This window comes from Gymnoscopelus braueri, assembly GCF_963280865.1.
Source record: "Gymnoscopelus braueri genome assembly, chromosome: 3".
Taxonomy (NCBI): domain Eukaryota; kingdom Metazoa; phylum Chordata; class Actinopteri; order Myctophiformes; family Myctophidae; genus Gymnoscopelus; species Gymnoscopelus braueri.
In genome coordinates this window covers 3,985,006-3,997,881 of record NC_137612.1, presented here as the reverse complement: position 1 = coordinate 3,997,881, position 12,876 = coordinate 3,985,006, and the positions used below count along the sequence as shown (strand labels likewise).

At 40.8% G+C, this 12,876-nt stretch overlaps 1 protein-coding gene across 2 annotated transcripts; it reads right to left on the bottom strand.

Annotated features, from left to right (window-relative positions):
• Positions 1 to 686: 686 nt before the first annotated feature.
• On the bottom strand, positions 687 to 12,567 carry pdhb (pyruvate dehydrogenase E1 subunit beta). Of its 2 annotated transcripts, XM_080424750.1 has the most exons (12): positions 12,504 to 12,567; positions 12,350 to 12,409; positions 9,692 to 9,799; positions 9,450 to 9,512; positions 9,293 to 9,328; positions 8,401 to 8,591; positions 6,856 to 6,950; positions 5,761 to 5,871; positions 5,121 to 5,212; positions 4,364 to 4,505; positions 1,651 to 1,836; positions 687 to 1,613 (listed from the first exon to the last, which is right to left on the bottom strand). In XM_080424750.1, the coding sequence occupies exons 1-11, from the start codon at positions 12,540 to 12,542 to the stop codon at positions 1,691 to 1,693; spliced, it is 1,083 nt and encodes a 360-aa protein (XP_080280876.1). In that variant the 5' UTR covers positions 12,543 to 12,567; the 3' UTR covers positions 687 to 1,613; positions 1,651 to 1,690. The 2 variants fall into 2 exon arrangements, with proteins under 2 accessions (XP_080280876.1, XP_080280875.1); XM_080424749.1 differs by having other exon boundaries at positions 687 to 1,836.
• Positions 12,568 to 12,876: the final 309 nt, after the last annotated feature.

Genomic DNA, 12,876 nt, shown 5'->3' with positions numbered 1-12,876 from the left:
GGTCACTTTGCATGAAGATTGAAGATTATCAGGTGGAATGTGCAGCTGGATACCCTCCCTACTGCATCCTTGGGTCTTTGGTATCAGGCTTATGAAAGACTTCATACTTATTTATCATGCCAGGTTGACACCGTCGCAATTTATTGCCATCCTCCTGATTCCTCCCTCATGATATGGCGTCTCCCAGGGGCCCCGGATATGACTGTACTTCTTTGTTATTGCCGGACGTGTCTGTCCATGGCCTTGAGACTCCACATTCCGTTGTGTGGGTGGGTGGCAAAGATCTGCCATAGGAACGCTGCTCTTTGAACAGGCGGGGTGACTTCCTCCTCCTCCCTCTCCGTTGAGCGGTCCTCTTTTGGGATGGGGGGGGGGGGGGGGGAATCGTGTCCCTGGTCAGTATTATAGCCTGAATTTGGTTCGAGGCGCGGTGAAACCCCTTTGTTCGTGACACATTCCCTATTACATTTAGATATATTTGTTCCGTCTTGTTTTCACTTTACCCCTATATCTTTGTTGTATGTCAAATAGTGAAAATAGCCAATCTACAAGCTCACATGTTGTTAGTAGGTTACCCATTTCCGCTGGATTTTATTGTTCGCATATTATGACATACCCAGAATAGGGACGTTAGGGTTCATGGGGTGTAAAAGTGAACCACCCACAAATCAGACACAGTGAAGCTGTAAGGTGATAAAATGGGACTTTATTCCTGTAACAGAGTCATTTACAATGACCACAAAAACATTAATGGAGTGGGTCCTGTTTTAGCTACAATAAATAGTCCTTTCTAACAGACTGTCAGGTCAATGAGGTCAGTTGGTGACTTCATTTTTAACACAGTCTTCAGAAAACCAACCTGAAACAGAGTGCAACAATTGCCAAGTACTTATTTACTTATGGACTGCAATTTGTCTGACAAAAGGAGGAAGAGAGACAGAATGTCTGTCTTTGTCAGAATGTCGTTTTTCCAGGTAGAGGACAGGTGAAGAGGGTTATGTACAACCACAGCTGTAGACAAGAAAACAGTGGCTTCAGTAGCAGCCATGTTGGCACCACAGGACTGCTAGGTAACTCATTACAACATGGCAGACTGGAGACAGGGCACTGCACACAGCTCAACTTCACCAAACTGTCCTCGTCTAGTCAATTCCAACTGTTCAAGATGACATAATTTATTAATTTCATACCTCCAGTGAAGGTAAAATTGATTTCATTCAGCTTTTGAAACAGCACAAAAACACTTGAATGGAATTAAATAATGATCTCCCATTTCTCATAGAGGTTTGACAGCTCTTCTGTGCGTTGATATCTGTACAACATTACAATCTGGGACCCACATTACACTGTCAGAAAATCCAAAATAGATCTATTTATTTTTTTGCTCGTGACTAATCTATGGTTTTCTGAAAGCAGGGGAACAAGAGAGAAAGTAAAAGAATGAGACACACTGTTTAACCTCTGCATGTTGTCAGGACATGGTCTCAAGTTTGTCTGAACAGGGAGGAACAAGGGAACTGACCTCTAACGTTCTCCACCACAGACATTTTAGGCCATTTGAACAGCCAATAATAGATCATCAGATTGTTAGAAAGAGAATGGAGACAGACGGGTGTGTGTGTGTGTGTGTGTGTGTGTGTGTGTGTGTGTGTGTGTGTGTGTGTGTGTGTGTGTGTGTGTGTGTGTGTGTTCAGATGTTGAGAGTCTTTTTTACAGAAAAGATGATGTCTTTAATCTGCGGTGTACTGTTGTCCTCCAGGATTTTGGCGTAGGGCATGGGGATGTCCACCCCTGTCACCCTGGTGGCCGGAGCATCGAGGTAGTTGAAAGCAGGACCTGAACATAGACACACACGCACAAAATTATACGCACATCTATTTGAACCATACTGGTGATTTGGCACATTTAACAGTGCGTTTCTGGAATTAAACGTCCCATTTATTTTCTCAGTAGAGAATTTTATTATCAGTCCAATAGAGACATACGAGGGTCCTGGTTGTAAAATGATGCTATACTCATACAGTATGCTCCTGTAGAAGCCACATGTCTGTATGCACTTAAATGTGTAGTTCACCCTAATAATTACTTATTTTCTATCAATTACACACCCCATGAAGCCTTGAATTCATGGGGAGGTTTTTGTTTTTGTCACATTCCTGAGCCAATATATTGATGACCGGGTCATTGATCAGAAGGAGACTCAGTAGGAGACTCATCCGCCGCTCATCAAATTCTTGTCTCAGGAATGCGAGAAAAACAAAGAAATCTCCATGAATTCAAGGCTTCATGGGGTGTGCAATTGGTAGAAAATAAGTCATTTTTGGGGTGAACTGCTCCTTTAATACAAGGATTTTCTATGAAATAGCCTGGAATCTAGACTCCTTCGCTCTGCTCGGCAGATTTCTTCTCTCACTTCGCTTCTGAAGTGAAAAAAAAAACTAGAAAAAGTGCTGCTCGGAGCACATGTCTCCGCCAGGTCAGGTAGGTTATTGTGGCCTCCTGGTGGTGCTATAATAGGCCAATGTGAAAAGGTTTGCCATTTCTTCTTAGGCCTTTCACGGCAATCGGACACTGCATTCATGACTTGAGGCATTTTGTTGGTGCCACCTGCTGGTGCGCCACCTGCTGGTGGCGCTATAACAGGCCAATGTGAAAAGGGTGGCATTTCTTCCTATTGCCTAGATTTGTTTTACAAAAGTCAGCCTCCTGGTGGCGCGCTAAAAGGCAGATGTGAAAAATGCAGGGAAAAGGTTTTTCCTTGGCCTCTAGGGAGTGTGCGTGCCAAGTTTCACGCAGACCGGTGTAGTTATAGGTAATGCGAATCAGCCTGTTATAGCGCCACCATGAGGCTGATTTAAACATTTTCAAGTGGCATTGCTTCCTCGGCCTAGTGGGAATATGCGTGCAAGATTTCACAGAAATCGCATGCTGCGTTCATGATTTGAGGCATTTTGTTCAAAACTAACCAATCCTGCAAACTTTGGAAGCCAATCTTAGGCTATCAGGATGGAATATGGAAAATCGGTCAGATCCGTGTTGATCACATGACTATAGTGATACTGTGTACTGATTTGCGTGATGTTTGGACAAAATCTGTAGGAGTAATATAAAAAAAAATGTCTGCCTCCTGGTGGCGCTATAACAGGCCAATCTGAAACATTCGGGTCAGAGGTTCGGCTTTGGCATCCAGGAAGTGTGTGTGCACAGTTTCGCAGCGACCGGGCCAACAGTGCCGGAGATAAGCTGCTCACAGACAGACGGACTGACATACGGATGGACACAAGGACGGATGGAAAACATAGTCTCGGCCATGTCTTTCGGCCTGGCGGAGACAAAAAACTGACGCTGAACAAGCGCCTCAGTCTGGATTCCAGGCTAATGGAGAAATGAAGCCGGTGAAAAACATGCTCAAATCTATCCATTTTAACTAAGAAATTATTGAATACTGTAAACCTTCATTTAAAGACTGCAGTGCAGATGTCTTTCTCTCTCTCTCTGCGTTGTGGTTGGTGCCGAGAAATGCGCTCGCTTACGGGATCAAATTAATGATTCATACTTCATATCTTATTCTGTAGCCTCATTTTAATAAGGTTAGGCAAAGACCAGGATATTAATTGAAGTTCTACACAGAACGGACATGCATCGCTCTTGAACGACGTGTTGTGGTGGAACAATCTTTACCTTGACATGAAATGGTCAATTATAATGTATCTATTCAGTCAGACTCCGTAAGGCCTTACACTTTCGTAATGTTTTAGTTTAAACACAATTAACACACACAATGTGACAACAAGGAAGTTGTACCTTGAGGGACAGAGTTTTGGGTGAAGTTTGTGAACTTGTCTGCTATGCTATCATAAGCGATTATCATTTTGAATCAATTAAAGTAACAACATCCGATTCCCATGTTGTGTGCATTCATTAACTCTCTCAGTGCCAATTAAAAAATATATATATGTTGCTACTGTGCCAGCAATTTTTTTTAAGTAAACAAAAAGTGCTCAGGAGCCGAGATACAGCCTTTTTCAGTAATAAGTTAAACAAGAAGTGAATGGAGCAGCAAATCTTCGGATCACGATATCTTGGGTTCTGAACATTCTTTAAAAAAATAATAATAAAAATATTTTTTTATTTTATTTTTTTATTTAAAACTCGGGATAACTCGTTTTTGGCACTCAGAGAGTTAAGTGCAGCATTCATCCGAGTCAGGGTTGTCTGTCTACGGGGCGGACAGCAAAGGAGGTCAGATCAGTGATCTTACTTTCCATTAGTGGGTAGCAGGGGTCCAAAAAATTGAATCCGAACCAAAACGGACCCGTGGATGAATCTAGCCTGGTTTGTCATTCTGTTGTACTGTACATACCCTCCATGATCGTGGCACAGATCTCTGCTCCAACTCCAAACTGTGGCCAACCACCCTCCACCGTCACAAGGTGGTTTGTCTTCATCACACTGGTCTCAATTGTTGCCACATCCAGAGGACGAATGGTACGCAGGTTTACTACCTACACAGAGACAGGATGGTCACCGATTAATCACCTAGACGTTAACATGCACACAAAAGGTTAATATAAATATACTAGGGGTGTACTGGGATGCATCTGATCAATTCAAAGCATCAAAACAAAGAGTTATTTTGAGCTGAGAAAGTGTGAAAAGATTAAGCTGATTTTTCTGAATTTCAGAAACATATTCCAATAACCCATTAAGACCTAGAAAGCATCTGTGTCACTTTAGATTTCTTTGGCTATTCAAAAATAGAAGATATACAAGATCATAGCGCGGCACCGAGTGCCGCGCTATGAGCTTGTAGATCTGCTATTTTTGAAAAATCGTAAAAAAAAATGTTTTATATTTTTTTCAAAAATCTGTTAGGATTTAGAAAACATTTTAAGAATCGGACTCAGGCCTTAATGGGATAAGCTGCAGTTACCAAAACGGTTTGGTCAATCCAAACATGCGATACTTCATTTTGTAGATCCGACCTTCTACTATGACTAATCACATTGGTCACATTATGATGCTGCCTCTTCATCAAGAAGATCATACACACGTGTGGTGTGACTAAACCCCAAACCCCCTTCCCTCTAGAGCAGGGTTTGAATGTTGTCCTCCCTTACCTCACATTCAATGCCCTCCTTGGCGAGGACAGCGGCTGCGTCCAGACAGAAACCCACCATACGCGAGTGTGAAACCAGGGTGATGTGAGTTCCTAAATGGAAGACAAGGATGTATTCATAAAGTGATAAATACCCAGGATTACCCAGCATTCATTTGGTTGAAGACTAAAAGAAATCAACAATCCAATGGAAACACAGTCGATACTGGTCTATGTGGTAGATATATCTACCTAGTACTAGAACTAGTAGGTTCTCAACCTTTTCAGGCCGCGACCCCCCAAAATAATCATATTTGAACTGGGGACCCCCCCAGTCCAAGCACTTGGAATTGTAGGAGTTGAGGAATAGTTTGACTCGGTTCCACAGATATTGTGAAAATAGCTGAACTACAAGCTCTCAACGCCTCGCAACACAAGCCGTTGTGAGCTTGAAGATGTTTGCCTCTTTCTTATATTATTTGACAATTTGGCCAATGTTTGTCCAGTCTTTATAGTTTCTTGATTAATTTTGATGTAGTAACAGTCCTTTTTCTTTTCTATCTTACTCTATACTTACCCCCCCCAAATCATGTGGAGGGTCCCGACCCACAGGTTGAGAACCACTGGTCTATACAATAGTTAATGATCTAGGAGGTAAATACCTTGTCTCTCTATCTTGGCCTTGCCGATGGGAACAGTGAAGTCCTTGGATTGAACCTCCTCTGACAAGTCAAAGGAAACACCGTACATCAACTCATTCTCCAAGAATACCACTGGAAACACACACACACACACACACACACACACACACACACACACACACACACAGTAAGCTCAACATCAACATGTCCTTGAGCAAGGTACTAAACAGCTGCTTCCACAGAGCAGGTCAGTCCAACAGAACAAATGGAAAATAATTCAATAAATCACTTATCTACCCGTTAGTCTCAAGTCTCATTTCAATAAATAAACATATACACACACTGAAAGGGCTACATTGTTGAATTGACCATTGTCTGGGGAAAAAAAACCAAAACAAAAGCAAGCACTCAGTCCTGACAGAATGTTAATGAGTTTTATTAAAACAAAGAGTAATATGAATGCATTCGGGAGGAACAATCTGACTCAGCGCAAGATGGAAAGTCAAGAGTATTATTTTTTTTTTAAAGTCTACATTTTATCTTGCTAACCTCCCACCCCTCCACAGTAAACACAGTTACGTCATCCTGTGAAGGAAACGTGATTGCAGCTGCTGTGTGATGCCTGGGAAAGCAAATAATATTTTGTATTCAAAGTCAACAGCATTCTCCCCTCCTATCTCTGGAGGAAGGAAGATACAAGCTCCTCATACTCCCACTGCTGGCCTGTACCTTGTTTTTTTTCTAACCTGAACATAGAAAAGAAAAACATTTAGGGTCCTTGACTCACCGGGAGTCTGACCATCCAAAAATGCTGTACTACATGTTTCATATCAAATTATTATTTTGGTGATGATGCCTCATTCATACAGGTTGATGATTTTATTCAGTGAAAAATCTGCCTCTAAAAAACAAAAATTATAATAATTGCGTTGCTTTATCGCCGTGTAATATTTGCGTTCTGTGTGGATTTACTCATATAACAAACAGCAGTTTAAGTTAATGTAAATTAATCCCATGAAATAAATGCTCCCAGTGTGTAAGGACATTTATAATTAAGAAATACAAAGACAGTTATATTTGTTTTTCTATGTCATTATATCCAGTCTGTTTTCTCACCAGGGTTGTCATCTCTGATGGCTGATTTGAGGAGACCTCTAGCATCCTCAGCGTTCCATGGACTCACCACCTTGAGACCTGGACAGTGTCCATACCTGGAGACAGGCCAGACAGACAAGGTTGGATCTCATATTTTTCCATGCCGCCCTGTTCTTCCACATTCTTTTCATATAGACGACCATAGCCACAAGCTATTCTGAATGCTGAGTGGGGCCTGCCAACTGACCGTCAGTAACTAACCTTTTAAAAACAGTAACTAATATTAGCTAACTGACATTAACTTTATGACTAATAGTTAACTGACCGCTAACTGACCACTAACTTTTACACTCTTCACACTGCAAACATAAATGCTGTTGCCGACCTGGGGTAGAAGGAATGCATTTTGCCCGGTGTGAACATTCTCAGACTGAAAAGAAGAATCTGCATGACTTGGTGGCACAATTATATAGACTATCTTGTGTGACTTTTTAAACTAAAAGGAGTCAAATTTACAATCACAGCTTAATTTATAATGCTTGAACAAGCTATGTGCCCATAGACGGCATCACACAAAGGGTGACCGGGCCTTTGCAGTGGTTGCTCTTACACTGTGGAACACCATACATTTGGCTGTAAAAAATGCTGAGTCAGTTAGAGGTTTTAAGAGCATGTTAAACACACACATTTGTTTCGTAAGCATTTTGTCTCATGAGGTTTTTACCTGACTCACTTGTACAGGTCAATGTTTAGCTTTAATTCTTGTTGTGTTATTACTCTATTGTAGCCTGGGACCAGACTAATCTGCCAGTGCAAAAAAAAGAATTGCCCTCTGCGATTTGGGTCTGGCACCGCTCCGTTGTGAATCCATTTCCTGCTCCAGAAGTCTGGGGTGACCAATCAGTGCCCAGTATTCAAATATGGGAGACTGTGATTGGTAGTTGTTGGTTGTAGGTCTAACCAATTGCGTTCAGAGCCATTGTTTTCATCCCGCCCCGTTGGAAAAAAAACTTCCTCATAGAGGCACCAGACTCATATCCACGCAGTGATATAGTCTGGCTACGCGAGGCTAACTCTATTGTGCCCTGTCTTAACTGGTTTTAACTTGATTGTTTATATTGTGGTCTATTGTACACAACACCTTGTAACATTGTTTTGAAAGGTGCTTTATAAATAAAATGTACTTACTTACACTCACACTGGTCACATCATAGTAATAAATGTGCGTTTGTATCCATCTATCGAAACAAGTCCTGCTCTGAGAATAAGCCGCGTTTGATGCTCTGTGAAACACTAGGCTAAATAACTAACCGAATGACTTGCCGATTAACCCATTGATACCTGGAACGCATCTGTGTCACTTTAGATTTCTTTAGGCTATTCAAAAATAGCAGATATACAAGCTCATAGCGCGGCACCGAGTGCCGCGCTACGAGCTTGTAGATCTGCTATTTTTGAAAAATCGAGGGAAAAAAAAAAATGTTTTTTTTTTCAATTTTTTTTTTATGATTTAGAAGACATTTCTAGAATCTTCTCAGGTCTTAATGGGTTAATCAGCTAACCTACCATGCAGCAAAGCACTGGGAGTGCTGGGCAGCGACACCGGCTGAGGCTCCATTAGGGCCTCTGAAGACGATAGGCACCGATTGTTGACCAGCTGACATGTAGCAGGTTTTAGCAGCAGAGTTGATAACCTGGTCAATGGCTTGCATGGAGAAGTTCCAGGTCATGAACTCACAGATGGGACGCAGACCAGCCTGGAGGAGGAAACACAGGTATCATCCTAGTTCTTATGGTATCGAAGATATACTCCTGGACGAAGAAAACTTTCCAATTTCAAGACCAGCCTGGGCTTGGGGGCCTGTTAACTGACAAGAATTATGTCTGCTAGTGTTTAGTTTTTCCCCGTTAAAGTAGCGTACATGATATTCTATTTTTGTTATGCTACAAAAATGCTCAAGACGGTACAAAGAAATCTGTGATTAAGGAACATATCATTTATATTCTGTATATCATCATACAGTAAGTAAAGTTATATTAGCTTTTTATGTTATAGATAGACCTTTATTGATTCCGGTTCTCAGGAAAATCATTATCAATTAATCCATGATCATTTGATAAGGTTATCAATTCATTTAATTCCTTAAAATCTGCATCGCTAGTAGAATCCTATTTATCCAATCTCCCTGGTCAACCGACCAGTTCTTTACAATCGGTATTCAGAACGGATAGAAACTCACAGAAGAGTATATAGTTCATCAACAGATATGTATAGAATTAAACAGTAACAGGATAGGTGGGCCCCAAGGAAGAGTGGGCACCTAGGTGTTAAATTGGCTATTTTCCCCAAAATGTTAAAAGGAAGGATAACATTAAGCCTATTTTACATGGAGGTGCCCAGATGTCCCTAGTGCCCACCTATCCAAGATACAATTAAACAGTCCAGTCAAACACTCACCATGGCTGCACCCACAGCAATACCTGTAAAACCCGCCTACACACACACACACACACGCACACACGCGCACACACACACACACACGTTAATGAGTGAGTCAACTCATTATGATGGTCCATGGTTGCGTTGTATGGTGTGTCATGTGTTTCAGCCTGACCTCTGTGATTGGAGTGTCAATGATCCGTTTGTCTCCATACTTCTTCCACAGTCCCCTGCTCACCTACATACACACATAGACAGACAGACAAGCTGCTGTTAACTGCTAAATCTCTGCTATTCTTCTCTTGCATTCCATTGTTCAACTACGTTCTATTATTGTGTGTTCTAAATAGACCTTTTCAGAACCATTTGTACACCCTCAGAGTTAAATTCACACTCCAGATTTGACTGTGTACTGACCTTGTAAGCTCCGTCATACTGAGCTACTTCCTCTCCTAACAGGAAGACCCTTTCGTCTCGTTCCAGCTCCTCATCCATGGCATGGTTCAAAGCATCACGCACCGTCACCTAGCAGCCACAACAGCACTCAGGTTAGCAGCTGTTGTCCTGTCCAGTACCACTGAGGTCCACGGTTGTGTGTTCAATTCCCTTTTTTTTAACCCATTGAATGCGGGAACGTGTGTCTGTCAGATTTCTTTGGCTATTCAAAAATAGCACTGAGTGCTGCGCTATATGAGCTTGTAGATCTGCCATTTTTGAAAAACTGTGCAAAATCTTTCAATATATATTTTTTAAAGCGAACATTTGTAAAACATTTTGTTCCAGGGACGCCCAGAGGCAAAGATTTTAGTTACAAATGTTCGCTTTAAAAAAATATATACACTCAAAGATGTGCACAACTTTTCACGATTTAAAAAAAATAGCAGATCTACAAGCTTGTATATCTGCTATTTATGAATAGCCAAAGAAATCCAAAATGACAGAGATATGTTCCCAGCCGGATTGAATGGGTTTAAGTGCCAAATCTCAGTGTGTCTCAAGACACTTTACAATCATAGAGCAGAGACCCAACAATGTCCCAACCTGAGCAAGCAATTTTGCAACAGTGGCAATAAAAAAACTCCCCCTTAACTGTTAGAAACATCAGGCAGAGCCAGGCTCTAGGGTGGGCGGCCATCTGTTCAGTGGTTTCATGCTAACTAAACACAGCACCAATTTATTTAACGGGTTTAAGTCCTTTAACACAGAACTAATTAGTGAAATAATTAGGTTTTCTCATCATTGTTTTACTAACTCTACCAACACAAACAATACACTCCTTGCAAAGTGAATGATTGTAATTAATTACAAGTACATAGCCTATATTGTGCATGTGCAGTTGTGTTCTTCAGTACCAAAGCCCTGCATTGGTCCACAGTTGAGCTGAAACAACATTGACTTTGCAAAGTATGCCATTTCAGTGCAAACTCTCCCTATGTGCAAAAGTGGCCCTAATGTATTGTATTCTCCTATTCCTAGATAGATAGATGCTTTATTTGTCCTGGCAGAAATGTATTTTACACCAAGCAGCCATCCATCAGAATACAAAAAAAAAAAAAATCACAACTGACACATAAATCCTATTAGCTTACTTATGTAGTGACAGCCGTATCGTTTCCTTAACTGACTTTGAATCTTTATTCTGTTCCAGCAACTGAATCTCACTTGGGATCAATATACAGTGTAATCTATCTTGTACTCTGACCCACGTGCTCGGCAACGGTTGATCCACAGATTAAGAAACAGTTAATATTATAATAATAATTAATTAATAATAATAATATATAGATTTGGATTATTATTACAAAACACACTAACCACTTCAGTCCTATATATATATATTTTTTGCCATTTGAAAATAGAAGATCTATAGATTGGCTATTTTCAATACATTTTTATACATTTTGAACTTGTGAAATTGGACATTCTGCACACTGAGTACTTTTACTTTTGATACTTTTAAGTATATTTTGATGCCAATACTTTTGCACTTTTACTCAAGTACATTTTGAATACGGGACTTGTACTACTTGTAACAGAGTACATCTACATTGCAGTATTAATACTTTTACTCAAGCAGTAAAACATGTGAGTACTTCTTCCATCACACTGGTGATGATGAAAGGTCTGGAGTGGACATCAGCCAATAAGCGCACAACCTGCCATCACTGTCCCTGATTCAGTCATTACTCAGCAGAACTAGAACTCTACATGTAACCACGATTAATAACAGCTCTCATAACATGCTCGATGAATTGGGAACACAGGAACTCAATGTAAATAAGCCATAGGCTTTAGGGGTTATCCATGAGGATAACCTCCTTTATACAAAAGGATGAGGGCATCCTTTTGTATAAATCTGTACCTCTGTGCTTTTTTTTGGCAAACTGTTTTATTCAAGTATTCAAACTCTTTGTCCTTTTATATAAAAACATTCAAACCTGCCCTTGACAGTGACACACAGTTGCAGTGGTGGAAAGTAACTAAGTACATTTACTTAAGTACTGTACTTAAGTACAATTTTGAGGTATTTGTACTTTACTTGAGTATTTCCAATTTCCAATATTTTTTACTTCTACTCCACTACATCTCAGAGGCAAATATTGTACTTTTACTCCACTACATTTACTTGAAATCTTTAGTTACTAGTTACTTTTCAGATATAAACTATGATATAATAAAACATACATTAACCACTTTAGCCCTATTTTATACATAGGCTATTTGAAAATAGCAGATCTACAAGCTCACAACGCGTCGCGATGCGACGCGTTGTGAGCTTGTAGATCTGCTATTTTCAAATATGTAGTACTTTTACTTTTGGTACTTTAAGTACATTTTGATGCCAATACTTTTGTACTTTTACTCAAGTACATTTTTTATTCTGGACTTTTACTTGTAACAGAGTATTTTTATATTGCAGTATTGGTACTTTTACTTGAGTAAAGAATTTGAGTACTTTTTCCACCACTGACAGTGACACACTGTTGGTATTATTATTGGTAGAGTTATAATAAGGTTAGGAGTTAGCCTGTTAGCCTAGCCTCATAGCAGTCACATTGGGACAGACAGACAGACCTGCACGGAGAGCGGCGACGACCGATGGAGCTCCCTCCTCAGGACCAGGGACACAGCGCTCTGTCAGGACGGAAAGAGAGACACAAACATGTCATGTCTGAGACAAACAGCTAAACTAACGCCGTTAAAACCAGGTTTAATCATTTCTATTTACCTTCCCAGAGCTCTGGAGAAAACACCTAATCGACGCCATGTTTGAGTCTGACCTGTCCTCTGCGGGGAAGTGGGAGGGAGCTTAGCGTTGACCCCGAGGAAGCGAGCGACCAATCAGACTTTACGTTGATATGACAGTGGGCGGGCTCGTCGTCGTGGAACGCCAATCGCAGGGCGTTCTGTCCGATGACGGAAGCGGAAGGGAACCTGACAGTGGAAAAAAATAAAACAATCCAAGGCATCCAAGGGCAACTATGCACCCATCACTGTCTGTCACTGATGGAAGCAACAACATTGTTAAAGGACGACTTCACCGCTTTTCAACCTATCTTCATATAATTGGTCCTCACTAAAACTCATGATAAAATGGTACA